The sequence below is a fragment of the Nothobranchius furzeri genome, chromosome 6 (genome assembly GCF_043380555.1).
Source record: "Nothobranchius furzeri strain GRZ-AD chromosome 6, NfurGRZ-RIMD1, whole genome shotgun sequence".
Taxonomy (NCBI): Eukaryota; Metazoa; Chordata; class Actinopteri; order Cyprinodontiformes; family Nothobranchiidae; genus Nothobranchius; species Nothobranchius furzeri.
In genome coordinates, this window is record NC_091746.1 from 62,564,229 (window position 1) to 62,582,936 (window position 18,708).

Sequence of the window (18,708 nt, forward strand, 5' to 3'; positions counted from 1 at the left end):
CTGACCATCTTGCCTTCTTTTTGCCGCCTTGCAGAAAAAGAGCAGAGAGGAGAGCTGCGGCGAGGGCAGCGGCGTGGAGATTCTAGAGAACAAGCCGTACGAAGATGGCCCCGGTGGTTCGGGTCAGTACACTCACAAAGTCTATCACATCGGCAAGCACATCCCATCCTGGTTCTGCGCCATCCTGCCTCAAGCTGCCCTTCGAGTGGAGGAGGAGTCCTGGAATGCTTACCCCTACACACGAACCCGGTGAGGCGACCACATACAAACCCTCGTGACCAATCACACACGCATCTGGCATGCTGATATGTGTGTGATTAACCCCTAACAGAGGCTGAAATTGTGACCCTGAGTGGATAAAATGTTGGTGGCGTTTATGAGGCGGTTCTCAGCATCAATCATTTAACTAATATAAGAATGAATTAACTTGTCATCAATATCTGACACTTTTGTTGAATAGACGATTGCGGATGAATCCCGTCCATCCAAGCTGAACCTAGTATGGTGAGGTTTAAATTCAAGATTCAAGAAAATGTATTGTCACTGGTGCTCACGTGTACAACAAAATCGACTTTACACTCACTAAAGACAGCGCACGTAAGAGATAATCAAATATAAGTAAAATAAAGTAACAAGGCTAAAATAGAAGTCACCAGGATACCTTAGGCCGCAGCTCGATGATTGGGGGGGGAGCAGTGCACTACCAACACTATCAATAGTAGGGACGGTGTGCTGCTGACCTCTACTCAGGACGTTGTGGATCGGTGGGCAGAATACTTCGAAGACCTCCTCAATCCCACCGACATATCTTCCAGTGAGGAAGAAGAGTCTGGGGACTTTGTGTTGGCCTCTCAAATCTCTGGTGCTGAGGTCACTGAGGTGGTTAAAAAGCTCCTCTGTGGCAAGGCTCCAGGGGTGGATGAGATCCACCCAGAGTTCCTTAAGGCTCTGGATGTTGTGGGACTGTGTTGGCTGACGCGGCTCTGCAATATCGCATGGACATCGGGGGCAGTCCCACTGGACTGGCAGACCAGGGCGGTGGTCCCCTTATTTAAAAAAAGGGGACCGCAGGGTGTGTTCCAACTACAGGGGGATCACACTCCTGAGCCTTCCTGGTAAGGTCTATTCAGGGGTTCTGGAGAGGACTGTCCGTCAGATTGTTGAACGTCAGATTCAGGAGGAGCAATGTGGTTTTCGTCCTGGCTGTGGAAAACTGGACCAGCTCTGTACCCTTAGGGGGATCCTGGAGGGTGAGTGGGGATTTGCCCAACCAGTCTACATGTGTTTTGTCGATTTGGAGAAGGCGTTTGACAGAGTCCCTTGGGGGGCCCTGTGGGGGGTACTTCCCTGGCACTCTGATATGGGCTGTTAGGTCCATGTATGACCGGTGTCAGAGCTTGGTCCGCATTGTCAGCAGTAAGTCGGGCTCATTCCCAGTGAGAGCTGGACTCCGCCAAGGCTGCCCTTTGTCACAGATTCTGTTCATAACTTTTATGGACAGGATTTCTAGGCGCAGCCAAGGTGTGGAGGGCATCTGTTTTGGTGGCCTGAGGATCAGGTCTTTGCTTTTTGCAGATGAGTGGTCCTGTTGGCTTCATCAGAACGTGATCTTCAGCTTTCGCTGGAGCGGTTCGCAACCGAGTGTTATGCAGCTGGGATGAGAATCAGCTCCTCTAAATCTGAGACCATGGTCTTGATTCGGAAAAGGGTAGAATGCCTTCTCCGGGTCAAGGATGAGGTCCTGCCCCAAGTGGAGGAGTTTAAGTATCTCGGGGTCTTGTTCACGAGTGAGGGAAAACTGGAGCGTGAGATCGATAGGCGGATTGGTGCTATACTGCTGAGGGTGTTAGCCTAAATTGCCAAGTGCACTCACTTCTCAGCCTTCAGAGAGTACAGACGCTTTTTTCTCAGCTCCCTTATCGGCTTCCCCAAGGCTCTTGTCACGTCTGCCTACAGAGCACTTCTCTGCATTTCTCCTGAAACCACTACTCTTTTGGAAATATGGACCTAATTAACTGGTCATTCAACGCGATTGACAACATTTTTCCTACGATGATAACAGAGAAGGGGGCTCCCACCTGTCCCGAGGGGACATTCGCAGCGGGATATGCACTTGATTCTTGGGAGGTCTGGCGGATCGTGTGCCTCTCTCAGTTGTTCATCGAGGACGTGGAAGATTTGTGGATGTTCGGCCTGATGATCACTGGATTTATTCTGATTGGAGTGGGAGGATATCTGGTTTTCTGGAAATTTGGGAAGACGGGAGCGATTGGAGTGCGACCCGTGCCCATGGAATGTGCCGCTCGGGCGGTGACCTCACAGACTGGGACGTTACTCGAGGTGAACCATAAGCTGGATAATGTCCTTGTGGCATTGCCTGTTTTAGTACGCAAGATGGATGTCATCTCGGAGAGGGTCACCGGACGATGTGGAGATGTTTAGAACACATAAAATTGGCTTCACGGTGGACATGAATGACCACTTAATAGACTCCAAGGAAGAGAGGAAAATTATCTCTGCCTGCCCCAAACAAAGTCATGTTTATCCTTATCTGACACCATAGCAGCCTCTCAAGGCTGCTTCAACACACCCCCACGAAAGGAGGAATGCCGACAGATGCTGTGTCCCGACCTTCACCCTCTTCCTTCAGATTGAGACGTCTGCGGGAAACTCAATGTGCTCTCTGTTCCTTATCTCTCCCTCCCACCTGTTGGTCTGCAGCTGGTTGATGCGCCGTACCGGCAGCTCCCATTGGAGGCTTCAGGATCCCCGCCCATCCTCGCCTCCCCATTGGACTCTGATGTATGTGTGTGTGCTGTTTGTGCTTCTATGTCAAGGAGTTTTTTTTTTTTGTATAATAGAGTTACTCCCCGCTGGGTATAACTCTGCTATGCCTTTTTTTACCTTACCCCCAATTATCCTCATGTAACACCCTTTTCATCTATCTATTAAGGTAGCACGACTCATGTTGCGAATGACCGCAGTCACCACTTCTTGTCATTTGTCTTACCCAGGTATGTCTGATCTCTGAATTGTGTGTACTGAAACTCAATTTCGTTTCTCTGTATGTCCTGCACATGTGGTAGAAATGACAATAAAAACGACTTTGACTTAACATGCAGGCTGAACATGGAAATAGACTTCTACTCCTATTTCCTGCATTGACTTCTGATAGAAAATAAAAAACAATCAGTTAAGAAAAGCCTGACAGGACTCACCCATCTTGACCCATGACAGGGAGCACTGTTGTTGGTTTAGCAGCCAGGAAACAGCAGAGAACATCTCGGCTAGTAGAAGCAAACTGTTAGCATGAGCAACTCCATTTACCCACAGTGTCCATTGTTAATTTTCTGTGGTTAAACAGAAAATTAAACTTATCGCCTCAATTTGCATTTGTCTTTTTAACACCTTGACCCTCCCACTGTCTTTATGGGAGACCCCGTGAGGAAAGTTGACTATTGAGCAGGATTGATGGTTTATCTCTTGAGGTCCACGTGGCAGGGGTGAGGTGGTGCTCACTCCTCACCCCTGCCACATGGACCCAAGGAATAAACCATCAATCCTGCTCAATGGTCAACTTTTCTCGCGGGGTCACCCATTAGGACAGTGGAAGGGTTAATCTAACGACTAAAATGTCTCCTCAGCCTTAATTAGTGTCTACAGGGGTGATTCCTCACTAAATCGAACAAATCCGCAGTGTCCATGAAATGTGCTTGAAGCCATCTGTAGCCCCAGATATGTCAGTTTCACTTTTTCTAAGTCCAGCAAGTGGTGATCCGCCACTCTGAAGTTGCAAGAGTGATATTCTGGCCTCAGAGGCGGTGGGGGCCTGAGTGACATTTCCTTAACCCTGTAAAAAACAATAACAATAAAGTTTTAAGTATGGGGCGTGACATTAAAAGCAGACGCTTTGATGCTCCCCCTGAGAGTAAATCTGTAAGGCTTGTCACCAGCATTCAGACATTAATTCTGTTTGCTTCACAACTAGACAGGACATGGTACAAAAAAAATACAATCTGATTGGACAAGGTTTTTCCAGGATTTTATATTTCAGAGGCTATTACAAGTAAATTTTTTGACAAAACATTTAATTTATTACTTGCTATGGTTTCTGAAGATAATTTCAAGCAATATGTCATGCATGCTGCAGAAAAGCATCCCTTTAACAACAACCTTCTATTAAGATGCTGAAGAATGCTGGTCTCAGGGCTGCTGTTGCTTTTACTGGTTTGCTGAGGAGAATGTCGTGACTCTAACCCTCAGGCTGGCCTCTGCACTTGGTGTGCCACAGACTGATTTTACAAGTTCATTAATGACTTTTGGTCACTTGTGTCTCATTTAGGATGACCTGATGAACTCTTTTCATTCTCTCCTTTCTCTGATATCCTGTTGAATGACAATAATGAGTTAATCTCAATCTGAAGGTGTAAATTATTTAATGAATTCACTAAAAGTGTTTATTATCTTTTGGCTATTTGACTTTATTGTAACATTTAAAGTTTGTGACTGTTTGTCCTTTGAATCCCAAAGTGATTGTCATTTTACATGTTATTCACATAGCCACTGTAAGAAGCTGTGTGTGTGTGTGTGTGTGTGTGTGTGTGTGTGTGTGTGTGTGTGTGTGTGTGTGTGTGTGTGTGTTTTTCAGGTATACCTGTCCATTTGTAGAGAAATTCGTTATAGACATTGAGACGTATTACAAATCAGACACTGGAAATCAGCTGGACGTCTTCAATCTGTCCTCTGCCGAAAAGAGACAGAGGACCGTCGGTGAGGTTCTCCTGTGTCTATTTATATGGACACACACACACACACACACACACACACACACACACACACTGAAATGACCCTCTGGACAGATATCATCTCCTAATAGGCAGAAATCAGATTCTTGCTGCTATTTGCGGTTAAACCTCCAGCAGCGCAGCACAGAGAAACATGGATTGTGGTGTGTAAGAGCTTGTGTTGGGCCTCTGCATACTAAACAAAATAAGAATCTGCACACTTCAATCTGCGATGTAGGAGTAAGGCAGTAAGGCGTTTCCTGTTTCCTGTTTTCAGTGTTGCACTACGTGTAGCTGTTTGGTGTTTGGGGCTCGCTAAATTGATTTAATTTCTCTGTACTAGGATATCTCTGAGTTATTGTAGCACATAAGCGCGCTAAAACACACATTTTCTGTTGTTCTACCTAGCTTTTAGGGAACCATTTGAGTTCGCACGCAGTTTATTTGGTGTTGAACAGTTTGCTCGTCCAGTTAGCTTAGCCTCAGCACGGCTATGGCTACTTCTGTCTCTGCTTCTCCGTCTCCTATCTCTTTGTCTCTGTGTCAGATGTTTAGTTACTCCTCTGCCTCCTTTAGCGATAATGGTACGTGTAATAATTGTAGCACTTTTGTAGCTTTGGAGGCGAGGGTGTCGGAATTGGAGTCCCAGCTCCGCGCTGTTGAAAAACCCGTAAACAGCCGTAGCTACTTAGCTAGCGCGGGGCTAACTAGCTCAGAACCGCCCCATAGCGATCCTCCAACAGAACCCGAGCAGCCGGGACCTCAGGCCGGCTGGGTGACGGTACGCAGGAAGCATAGAACTCAGCCCGTGGGCCACCACCAACCCGTCCACGTTTCTGATAGATTCTCCCCGCTCAGTGACGCATCCACTGACAAGCCGACTCTGATCATTGGCAGCTCCATAGTCAGAAACGTGGCATTAGAGACTCCAGCAACCATAGTTAAATGTTTATCTGGGGCCAGAGCGGGCGACATTAAATCTTACCTGAAACTGCTGGCTAAGGATAAGCGTAAATACAGTAAGATTGTTATTCATGCTGGCGGTAACGACACCCGGTTACGCCAATCAGAGGTCACTAAAATTAATGTTGCTTCGGTGTGTAAGTTTGCCAAAACAATGTCGGACTCCGTAATTTTCTCTGGCCCCCTGCCTGATCGGACCAGTGACGACATGTTTAGCTGCATGCTGTCCTTCAACCGCTGGCTGTCTAGGTGGTGTCCTGAAAACAACGTGGGCTACATTGATAATTGGAAAACTTTTTGGGGACAACCTGGTCTGATGCGGAGAGACGGCATCCATCCCTCTTTGGATGGAGAAGCTCTTCTTTCTAGGAACATGGCCAGTTTTATTAGTCCTCCATGAAAATCCAGGGTCCAGACCAGGAAGCAGAGTCGTAGTTTAACACACCCCTCTGCAGCTTCTGTACTGTTACCCACCCACTACCCCATAGAGACAGTGTCCTGCCCACAGCCAAAATCACGCAGATTAAATATCAGGCTTAATAAAGCAAATCATGGAAATCTCATAAATATTAGAACAAATTCAACTGAGCAGAAAACTAGAAAACTTTAATGTGGGTTGTTGAACATTAGATCCATTTTTTCTAAGACTTTGTTAGTTAATGACTTGATTTGTGATAATCAGATCTTTTTGCTCTCTCTCACAGAATCCTGGCTGCAGCAAGAGGACTTGTTAGCTTAAACGAGTCGACTCCTTCAAATTATTTAAATCATCATATTGCTCGAAGTACAGGGCGAGGAGGAGGAGTAGCAACCATTTTTCATTTGGACTTATTAATCAGTCCTTTACCAATTAATAACTACAGTTCGTTCGAACATCTTACTGTTAGTTTTCCTAATCTAGATTGCAAAACTGTAAAACCACTCTTGTTTGTAGTTTTATATCGTCCACCAGGCCCTTACTCTGAGTTTTTGGGTCAGATCTCTGATTTTTTATCTGATTTGGTGCTAAATACTGATAGGGTAATTGTAGTGGGGGATTTTAATATTCATGTGGACATTGAAAATGATAGCCTCAATGTAGTCTTTAGTAATATCTTAGACGCAATTGGTTTTACTCAAAGAATACATAGCTCCACCCACTCCTGCCATCATACACTAGACCTTGTGCTGACTTATGGCATAGAGTGTGAGGAAATAACGATCTTTCTACATAATCCAGTCCTCTCGGACCACTTTCTGATAACCTATGAGTTTTTTCTAACTGAGTTCTCGAGACATGAAAGTAAATTGCACTATAGTCGGTCTCTATCTGACAACGCAGTTGCATCTTTTAAATCAACTGTTCCATCTTTACTGTCCTCAGCAACTCAGAGGCATGTAGCAGAGGGCAATATTTTCAGTTCTAGCTCCTCACAAATTGATGCCTTAGTTCATCATATTAATTCCTCTTTACGTGTGGCCTTAGATGATGTTGCCCCTGTAAAAAATAAGGCAATTAGGGACAGGAAGTTGGCTCCCTGGTTTAATTCTCATTTACGAGCCTTAAAACAAAACTAGGAAATTGTAGAGAACATGGCGCTCTACGCATCATGAGGAGGCCTACCTATCCTGGAAAAATAGTCTTGTGCTTTATAAAAATAAGCTTTGACAAACTAGAACTGCTTATTTCTCAGCATTAATTGAGGAGAATAAGCATAATCCTACATTTCTTTTCAGTACAGTTGCTAAACTTACACAGAATCATAGCTCTGAGCCATCTATTCCCTTAGCTCTCAGCAGCAATGACTTCATGGGATTTTTTACAAGTAAAATTAATTCTATTAGAAACAAAATCTTTAGCATCCTCCCTAGTGCGATTTCTTCTTCCTCAGTAAGTGAGGCAGCATCAGAGGTGACTGTAGAACCTCGTCTGTGCTTGAACCGTTTTGATCCAGTTGAGCTTTCAGATTTATCAAAAATATTAGCTTCATCTAAACCTTCCACTTGCATTTTGGATCCAATCCCAACCAAATTATTTAAAGAAGCATTTCCTTTGGTTACTGCCCCCATTCTAGATATAATCAATCTATCCTTAGTAAATGGATATGTACCACAGGATTTTAAAGTTGCTGTAATCAAACCTTCACTTAAGAAGCCTTCAATGGATCCAGATGACCCAATGAATTATAGACCAATATCTAACCTTCCATTTTTATCCAAAGTCCTGGAGAAAATAGTGGCCATCCAAGTATGTCAGCATTTAAACACTAATGCTCTGTTTGAGGAATTTCAGTCTGGTTTTAGAGAGTATCACAGCACTGAAACTGTGTTACTGAGAGTTACAAATGATATTCTCATGGCCTCAGATAAGAATCTTGTGTCTGTTCTAGTCTTGTTAGATCTCAGTGCTGCCTTTGACACAGTTGATCACAATGTTCTTTTAGAAAGACTTGAACATGTTGTAGGGATCAAAGGAACAGCGCTAGGCTGGTTTAAATCCTACCTGTCTGACAGATTTCATTTTGTAAATGTACATGACAAATCGTCTTCATACTCCAGGGTTACTTGTGGAGTACCACAGGGTTCAGTGCTTGGACCATTTCTTTTTAATATATATATATATATATTCTCACAATTGATAAAATCATTAGACAGCATGGGATAAACTTCCACTGTTTTGCTGATGATACTCAGTTATATCTATCCATTAACCCTGATGAACCTAATCGGTTAGTTAGATTACAGGCTTGTCTTGAGGACATAAAAAATTGGATGACTCTAAACTTTTTGCTTTTAAATCAAGATAAGACGGAAGTTCTCATCTTTGGACCAGAAATCCAGAAAAGGAAATTGCTTAGTCAATCACCTGACCTGAATGGCATTACATTAATTTCCGAGAACAAAGTAAAGAACCTTGGTGTTATCTTTGACCATGACATGGCATTCAAATCCCAGGTTAAACAGGTTTGTAGGATTTCCTTTTTCCACCTTCGGAATATTGCTAAGATTAGAAGCATCCTTTCCAGGAGTGATGCTGAAAAACTAGTTCATGCATTTATTACATCAAGACTAGATTACTGTAATTCATTACTCTCAGGAGGTCCACAGAATGTAGTTAAAAGTCTTCAGCTTGTCCAAAATGCTGCAGCTAGAGTTCTGATGAGAATAAAATAGAGAGATCATATCTCTTCTGTCTTAGCTTCCCTACATTGGCTACCTGTTAAATTCATAATAGATTTTAAGATCCTTCTTCTCACATATTAATCTCTTAATAATCAAGCTCCATCATACATTAGTGATCTGATTGTTCCATACATTCCTAACCGAGCACTTCATTCTCAGACTGCAGGTTTACTGGAGGTTCCCAGAATATCTAAAATTAGGATGGGAGGCAGATCTTTTAGTTATCAGGCTCCTCTCCTGTGGAACCAGCTCCCAGCTTTAGTCCGTGAGGCAGACACCTTGTCTAATTTTAAGACTAGGCTTAAAACATTTTTATTTGATAGGGCCTATGGTTAAAATCTGATGTTAGCCTAAATCTGGACAAGTGGGGGAGTAGAGGGAGGTGGAGTGTACAGTCGGTAAAGACGGCTCTTCCTTGCCCTGCCTCCAACATGCCTCCATCTAAATAGGATAGATTAGCCAGAGTTATTTCTGTAGTTATGCTGCTATAGGCTTAGACTGCTGGAAGATACACTGACCACTTTTCACACTCTACTACTTTCATTTACAATCTGCTCTTTAACTGTATTATTTTCTGCAATTTCAGCTGTTAACTTTCTTTTCTCTCTAAGTGTTTTTCTCCCCAGAAGAAGCTACAGTGATGTTCTGCTGAGCTGTGGTGGCCTAATGGAGGGGGCCATCGTCTAGCACACTGCTGCTAACCACTTAAACATTCTCCCTCTCCTGATAATAACTTTTTGCTTTCCTTGACGCTGGATGTGCTACTACTAGTTTATCCGTTTAATTATAGATCCACTAGGATAAATACAATAAATTTTATCTCTCACCAAATAGACTATTTATTAAGAAATCACAATATAACTATAGACACATTACTTTGTCTTGTGTGTGTGTGTGTGTGTGTGTGTGTGTGTGTGTGTGTGTGTGTGTGTGTGTGTGTGTGTGTGTGTGTGTGCGTGCGTGCGTGTGTGTGTGCGTGCGTGCATGCCTGCTCTGTCTTCTCGATCCCCAGTGAGTCGTGGAGGATGGCTGCTTATACTGAGCCAGGATTCTCTGGAGGTTTCTTCCTGTTAAAAGGGAGTTTTCCTCTCCACTGTCGCTTTATGCTTGCTTAGTATGAGGATTGCTGTAAAGTCACTGACACTAGTCAGTGACTTGATGCAATTTGCTGGGTTCCTTATATAGGAAACATTATTTCTGATTGGCTTAATGAACTGACCTGAATTGGAATGTTTATTATGTGAAGTGCCTTGATTTTGTCGTGATTTGGCGCTATATAAATAAAACTGAATTGCATTGAATTGGTCAAGCTTTTGGCCAGAGGCCTTCATCAAGAATTGTGAATTGTGAATCAAAATTCCTGATGAAGGTCTCTGACCGAAAGCTTGACCAATAAACTCCTACATCGCAGATTGAAGTGTGCGGATTCTTATTTTGTTTATTCCACTTTTTGATCCAGGACCTTTCCCAGATGAGCGGTGACTCCTTCTCTATTTGAGCCTCTGCATACTAAAATTCACCAGAGAGCTGACTAGTCTGCTACTGACACATTCCTGCAGGGGCTGATTACATAAAAGACTCACATCTCTCTCTGTTCACACCTAGAGCTCAGATCTTTCTCGGATTAATAACCCCTTGTGCTTTAGATCCCATTGACATAGTCAAGGACTACATCGCTCCTCATGAATACCTGGTGGAAGAAGACCCTAAAATGTACCAGTCAGTCAAAACAAAGCGGGGTCCGCTGACAGAGGACTGGATTGAAGAGATCAACCAGGACCCCGGCCAGTGTGTTGTCATGTGTGCTTACAAACTCTGCAAAGTGGAGTTCAGATACTGGGGCATGCAATCCAAGATTGAACGCTTCATACACGATGTGGGTAGGTATTAGAGCCTCTTCAGTGAGGCTCCTTATAAAAAGTAATCTGGTGTTTTTGTGAAAAATAACTTGAATCAGTAAATGCCTTAAAAAAGTTTAAAAAACATGAGTTGCAACATAGAAACACGTTAAAGGTGCAATATGTAAGACTGAAGTTAAAATGACATCCAAATTTGGTTACTGCAGCCCGGTTTTCCAAGCAAAAAGTCACTCTCTCTGCCGCTCCATGGGTTTCATGGCTGTTGCCAGTTACAAATGACAAGCAAAGACGAGTCACACACAGTCATTTGATAAGTAGATAAACACAATGTCATATCTGGTGTTAGCACTCTAAGGTGATTTACAGTAGGGACCACTTACTACACGTATTACGGTAATATTTCTCCAGCATTGATGAATGATAAATGACCTTCACTTGTATAGCTCAGAGTAAGTACTCCAAAGTGCTTTACACTACAGTGTATCATTCATCCATTCACACACACATTCACACACTGATGGTGATGAGCTACGATGTAGCCATAGCTGCCCTGGGGCGCACTGACAGAGGCGAGGCTGCCTAGCACAGGCGCCACCGGTCCCTCCGACCACCACCAGCAGGGAAGGTGGGTTAAGTGTATTGCCCAAGGACACAGCAGCAGAATTCTCTGTCCGGAGCCGGGATCAAACCTGCAACCTTCCGATTACTGGACAACCCGCTCAACCTATTGAGCTACTGCTGCCCCCATTACAGGAAGTGTAGTTGTTTGCCATCTCGCTGTTAGCTTGCTGCTGCAGTTCTGATCGACTTATTAAAGGAAGTAAAACGCCACACACTTCACTTCACCTCTTAGGCGTGGCGCGGCGCGGCGCTGGACTATCTGCCATGGTGCAGCGCCTATGTAGGGGTAACAGTGAGACTCGGTGATTGTTTCACTGTAGAATTACATACTGCTCCTTTAAATAGTCATATTTCCATTTAGACTCACGTTGGGCTGAAGTTATTTATCGGCCTGAGTCGTGTGTAATATGGTCGCTACCTCTGGTGTAGATTTCTCACAAATAGCTTCAACCCTATAAAACAAAATGCACCATATTTCATATGAACTCTAAATCAGTCCTCATAACATGTTTGCTGAGATCAGAATCTAAAGGTGGGAATTCATTTTTTAAATCATATTTGCCTTGATATTTATTTAGCCATACATTTAAAAGATTAACTTTATTTTATGAATCATGATTCAGTTTGCCATTTAGCCGAACTTTGATTGCAGTTTGTTCTCATCTGCTTCTAATCGCGTTTTTCGCTTTTAACTGTCTGTGGTATTAACCCATTGAAGATAACTAGAGAAGTGTTCCCCGTGTGGTCTAGATGGGTTCCTTGGGTGTTCTGAGTGCCAGATGTTCTTAGCGAGTGCAGAGATTTCACCTGCAGATGTTTTTAGACATATTCAAATCATGACACTAATGTCTTGTTACTAACAAAAGAAAATGAAGAACAAAGATTATGAGACATTTTAGAAAATCCGTCTTCAATGCTGTTAGGATGTTTGTTTCCAGCTGTTGAAGCTCAGTAAGATTATGAATTATGGATTACCATTAAGAAGAAAAAAAAACATTGATTGGTTTATGGTTGTTATTGAGTCATGTTATTTTATTTTCAAATTGTTGTTAAAAAAATAGTATTTCACCCAAAAATTCAAATGTTTTTGATTAAAAAAATAATGTGGCTATATAGATAAAAATCTGGTAAATAATTTTAAAGACAAAAATACAAATACTACAGAATTCTACAAGCATTGTTGAAAAGATGGATTATTATAGTAATACATACTCATAATCACCCTTTCTGAGATTATTTCTGTTGCTGTTTTTCAGAATCTCTTTTCAAACACTAAATATGTCAAAAAGTACTGAGGGTGTGTTCAAGTGTATTTATACTACAGTAAAACTCGGCTAACAGAGGTAACCCTGAACGAGCAACATAAACCTCAGGATACTTGGCATTTGTAGATGCAGACAGAAAACTGTTTATCAGTATAACAGCAGAGCAGCAGCTGAATAAAACATCTGTCTCTGGAGCAGATAGTGGAAAAGTAATGAAGAAGGTTTCAGTGAAATCAGAGGAGAAATAAGTGGAAGCAAGCAGATAAAATGCTAAAGTTACCTTAGTGAGGAGGTGCAGAAGACAGGATCCTAGAGAGACGCCTGGTTCTCGAAGATAACGGAGCACACTGGATTAATTTCCTGCCAGCATTGGAATGCTTCTGTTTTATTACTGTGATCTGACGTTGTTTATACGCTCCCACAGACTTCCGCTCGCTCCATCAAAGGGTTTACTTCCAGGCTAACAAATAAGCAGCAGCTCAGCCTTCCTGATATTTTCACTTGGCCCTTTAATAATTTACGCATCTACACAAAAAATGGGTTTTAGGAGTTGCTTTGCTCAGAGATTTGTTTCATCAAACAAACAACCAAACAAACAAACAATCAACAAATCAACCAAACAACCAATGAACAAACCAACCAATAAACCGACCGACCGACAGATGGACAGGCAGACACACAGGCAGACAGACAGGCGGACAGACGGACAGACAGACAGACCTTACTTGTATAGCACATTTGAAAACAATGAAGGACTGACCAAAGTGCTGATTCTGAACAATGTTCCAAAACAACAACAATAAAACAATTAATAAAAAAAACAGCGATCACAATATCAAACCAAATAAATAACAGAGCAGCGGCTGCTCGTCCATGACGACGTTGCTTTTCCTTCATTTAGCCTGGACATCAATCTCAGACTAGCAGTGTCCATAAAACATTTCCCGTATTTTTATTGTTCTATCTATGCTTTGTGTAGATGTTAATTGTACCATGTATTGTTTTTATGTTCAGTGCATTTTAATTTTCAGTGATAGTGAAAATTAGTTTGAGAAACAGAAAAACAGAGATGTTGGTTAGATAAAAGCAACACAGATGTTCTTCCTCACTAAAACAAACAAACCTCTGGTGGCTTTATCATTGCAGGTCTTCGTAAGGTGATGGTTCGAGCTCACCGGCAGGCTTGGTGCTGGCAGGATGAGTGGTATGGTTTGACCATTGAGGACATCCGGCTGCTGGAGCTGGAAACCCAGCTAGCTTTAGCCAAGAAGATGGCCCAGTACAGCCAAAATGAGGAAGGGGGCGAGACCAACAGCTCCTCTGTCAGCCAGGACCAGGACCAGGGAGGAGAGACCACAGGTTCGGCCACAGAAGCTGATGGGGGCAAGCTTGGAGATTCTCTGGAGACACGGGGTGAGCTCACCAAGCAGTGGTCGACCTCATCCAGATCGTCCAACAGGTCATCGAAGAGGGGAAGTGAGTAGACTTTCGTTTAAACAGGACGCTTTCAATAACTTGGATGTTTTTCTTCATTGCAGTTTGGGCTGCTATCTAAAGATAAGTGGTTCAACATCCAATGACCTTTCTGTCTGCAGCGAGTCCTTCTCACCAGAGCATCTCAGAGTGGAGGATGCAGAGCATCGCCCGAGACTCAGACGACAGCACGGATGACGAGTTCTTTGATGCTCACGGTAAAAGCCGTCAACATAGAAATCACTAAAGAAATACATTAAAAAAGCATTATTCTGTAGTTTTATACACATTCACACACACCGGCAGTGTGTGAGTGCAAGAATAATGGAAAGGGCTTTGTGTGCCTTAAAAAGTACTATATAGATCTTATCAATTATCTTACACACATATGTAAAGAGTATATGTGTGTGTGTGTGTGTTTTAGTTAATAAATAATTTATCACTATTTGTTTCCCTGAAGGTTTTGAATTTTAAACAATAAAGGCATCTAAAATAACATAAACGTGACAACTTTGAGGCCCCTGAAGATAGAAAATCATTAATTTCCAGAAAAGTTTTTAAAGGTTTCAGGTTTAATAACTCAATGAGAAAAATTAACCATGAGCTGCCTCTTCAGTCGGAGCAGTAAAGATGCGTATCAGGACATGTTTAAGCCGTTTTCTGTGTTTTCAGAGGAATTTTCTGATAATGAGGAGATGTTCTCCAAGGAAATCAGCAAGTGGAGCTCCAATGATTTGATGGATAAAATAGAAACCAGCGAAGTGGATGAAGCACAAGGTCAGTGACCAGCAAAGAGTTGCATTTACTTTCTCTTTAGAATCTTCTTCAGCATGTTTTGAGTTAGGAAAATTCTTGTGTGAATAAAATTTTAAGTAAGTTTAAATATATTGGGACAGCAGGAGCTCAGGAGGTAGAGCAGGTTGTCCAGTGATCGGAGGGTTGCAGGTTTGACTCTGGTTCCGACCAGAGAATGCTGCTGTTGTGTCCTTGGGCAAGACACTTGACCCGCCTTGCCTGCTGGTGATGGTCGGAGGAGCTGGTGGCGCCTGTCTACGTGCCTGTCTAAGTGCGCCCCAGGACAGCTGTAGCTACATCACAGCTCATCACCAGCGTGTGAACGGGTGAATGACTGATTGTGTTGTAAAGCGCCTTGGGGGGTTGTAGAATCCTAAGAAGGCGCTATAAAAATAGAGGCCATTTATATTCTAGCTGATATTAGCATTAATGTTGTAAGTTGTAAAAAATTGAAAAGGAGGGATTTCCACATGTATTTGATCCTCCTTCTGTTCACAAGGAAACTTGTACTGAAAATGAATCAGAGAAAACTCAAGAGAAATTTCTTTTTTCTACTTGATTGTAGTTCAGTTCATCTTAATTTCAACGTGTCTGAGCTGATTTCTTTGTTTTTTACAGAAACCTACCAAGAGTCGAGCAGGGAGTATAATGTTATGAGCAACGATGAATCACAGATGGAGGTACACTTTCTTTTTTTTCTGTTTAAGGTACATTAGGAGGTGATTTTCTGAAGCATTTTGCATTATTCATCAAAATTCTCTTCACATGCTGAGGACAACCAGTAAAATAAATGTTGGGTCAACAAATGAATCATTTTAATCGCCTCTGGCATATCCAGTCCCAGAAAAACCTAATTCAATCACTGTGAACGTCCCATATTTAATAACTGGATCCTGATCCCTGGTACCTGATGATTGGATATCTTCTCAGTAGCCTAGTGGTACGAGTGTCTGTCCTGAGACCAGGGGTGTTTCTCAATGCCAAGGCGCCTGGCCTTGCGAGGCGATGTCTTGCGAGGCCAGGCGCCTTGCTTATGAGGACACTGTCCTTCCTTGGTCAAAGAAAACTGTTGAATGGAACAGACTTGCATCACGTGACCGCGCCTTCCACGGCGGTCACGTAACGTCACGTGACAAGGGAGACAACGTTATATTTTATATGTATTAGTTTCAATATATAGCAAGTTACTACTTGCTAGCCACCAAAGCTGCAACTAATAAGCAACTAACCAACCATAGATAACTTCTTTGGATCTAAAAAACAATTTTTAATTAGTTGACTTACTTTTAAACTTGAAATTTTTCCCCGAAGTAGCTGCTGGCTTCTGATCCGCTGTCTTTTTAAAAATATCGCGGTGTATTGTGGGTCATTTTTGACCAAGGCTAGGCTACAAGACACCTACCCATGTATCCACGCTCAGCTAGCTAAACGGCTTTCAAACGGAGAACACACGCCTCGGTAGAACATGAACATTGGAACACGTCTTGGCGGTTCCTGATGATGTATCACCTAGGCAGCCGGGGCGGGGCAAATCAAATCAAACATTAAGGCAAGGTTCCTTGGCATTGAGAAACACCCTCAGGTTCAAATCCACGGTTGGGTCATACCAAAGCCACTGCTGCAGCTCACCGCTCCCCACGAGGATGGGTCAAGGCAGTGATGTAATTTCACCAGTGTGTGATGATGACTAATGGGACTTTGACTTGAATCATCCATCAAACTACCCTCTGACCATCCCTCCCCTCCCTGCATAGACCCATCTGTCTGTACAGCTTGGAGCAGCTGAACAGGAAATGAAGCTAGAGCAGGGCCGGATAATGCAACAGATGGAATGTTCCATTCTGTATGCAAATTTAATTAAAAGTGTTGTTTTACACGTTCTGTTTAGAGTCGGGTTCTGTTCATGTTGGGAAACATGACGGACCTGTTGTCTGTGGACACAGCCTGTCCTCTGTCGGCTGGCAGAGCTGTGCATCTAATGCCTGCATGTATTGCGAGCCAGCAGAGAGCAGAGCAGGAGGTTCGAGTCGGAGTCGGGAAGCTCTGCCCTTTAGTTTGTGGGGTTTTCCCAGATTGTTGTGTTGCTGAGCTACTGTGATTTTGAAGTAAAGAATAAACCAGCCTTGTTTTTTATAATAACACCAGACTATAACAGCTAGCATACTAAGTAGTTATATGGATATGTGGATAGGCTACTTAAGGAATTACGGCAGAAAAGGTGCCAACAATGGGTCAAAGAGGTAAAACTGAACCTTCAGAAGCATGAATTTATCTCTCATGTCTCGTGTTTTTCCTTGAAAAGGCGAGAGCTTCACTCCATCAGATTTCTAAGTGTGGCTACCTGAGCATGAAAAAACTGCATGTAGGAGGACACAGTCCTCAATTTACTCCGATGCACGCACTCTACTTTTCCAACAAATGGAGACCTCAAGAGGAAAAAAACATGCAATGAAACATGTTATATCTGTCATTCCTCTTAGGACCACTTTTCTGGGGCCTAACTCCAACTCCAGGGATACACAAAGATAAACACCCACCCGCTCACACCTTAGGACTATTTAACATTTCCAGTCTGAGGGAGGCAACTGGAGAAAATGCACACATGCATGCATAAGTATAACATTCTAAGTCCATGCAGAAAGGCTGCAGCCAGGATTCAAACCTGCAACCTCGCTGCTACCAACTGCTCCACCGTGCAGCTTTGTGCTTTCTGTCATTTACTAAATTCTGTCATGCATCAAATATTACTGCATTTCACATTATTAGTCAGTCAGAAAGAACAAAATTAATTTGAGAGCCTTTGATGATGTTTCTGCTTCTTATATTTCAGACATATGTTTACTTCTATAACTTCAGTAGAAGACTGCTATTTCAGTGTTTACCTGCCATAAAACTCTCGTTTGCAATAACTTCCTCGTGTCTCCCGTTGTCTGCAGGACTGTTTATCCCAGCAGTGTCCACAGTCGTCCAAGATCCACGTCCTCATTCTGGTCCTGCATGGTGGGAACATACTGGACACAGGCTCTGGTAAATGTTTATGAAAAAATGTATCCTTTTATGCAAAACTATTTTAATAGATATTTTTTCTCCTGTAATAATAGCAAATCAGGTAAAAACAGCAAATATAAAATTCTGAAATTTGAGATTCTGGGAATGTTTACATGAAAACATCAATCTGTAGAAGAGCAGGTAGAGCCAAATCGTTCCCTAGCTTTTATACTCAAGACCAAAAAAATTCTAAAAAAAAATCTAAAAATTATTAAAAACCTTTTATTTTTATTTACATTTTTTGCCCCAAATAAAAAAATACAAAAAAGACATTGTCATTGATTTCTTATTGGTTTGAAAATGCATTGTGAAATCAAACTAGTAAAGACAAATGCCATAATAATAATCTTTAAATCATTTGTTTTCACTTTAAGCTACATTTTTATAAGTGCTTTCTGTCAGTAAATAATTAATGCACATGTATGAAAATGCATCAAATGTGAAATACTAAGAAATTATTAAAAAAGATGATTTTTTACATTAAAGTTATGACGTCTTGCTGGAAGCTGCTTTGTTGACTTTATTATTAAGAAAATAATTAGTTTAAAGGGAACATATTATGACTCTTTCTTATGTTATAATAGTTTTATGGTTGATACAAAAAATAAGTTTATGAAGTTCTTTGCACAAAATCTCTCCCACAACAGGATGCAAAAGGGGAATTTTGCTTAATTTCTCCCCTTAAAGCAGAGGCAGAAAGAAGTTATTAAATATGTCTGCATCTCCGTGTTCAGCTAC

General features: G+C 42.2%; 1 protein-coding gene across 1 annotated transcript in view; it reads left to right on the forward strand.

Moving 5' to 3' along the window:
- The window catches only part of LOC107374801 (membrane-associated phosphatidylinositol transfer protein 2), an 87,583-nt gene that overhangs the window by 43,746 nt on the left and 25,129 nt on the right, over window positions 1-18,708 (forward strand). The window contains exons 3-10 of the mRNA XM_015943067.3: window positions 35-249; window positions 4,649-4,770; window positions 10,556-10,789; window positions 13,801-14,130; window positions 14,250-14,345; window positions 14,800-14,904; window positions 15,541-15,602; window positions 17,859-17,949. Coding sequence (XP_015798553.3) covers window positions 35-249; window positions 4,649-4,770; window positions 10,556-10,789; window positions 13,801-14,130; window positions 14,250-14,345; window positions 14,800-14,904; window positions 15,541-15,602; window positions 17,859-17,949 — 1,255 coding nt within the window. The remainder of the gene's footprint in view (window positions 1-34; window positions 250-4,648; window positions 4,771-10,555; window positions 10,790-13,800; window positions 14,131-14,249; window positions 14,346-14,799; window positions 14,905-15,540; window positions 15,603-17,858; window positions 17,950-18,708) is intronic.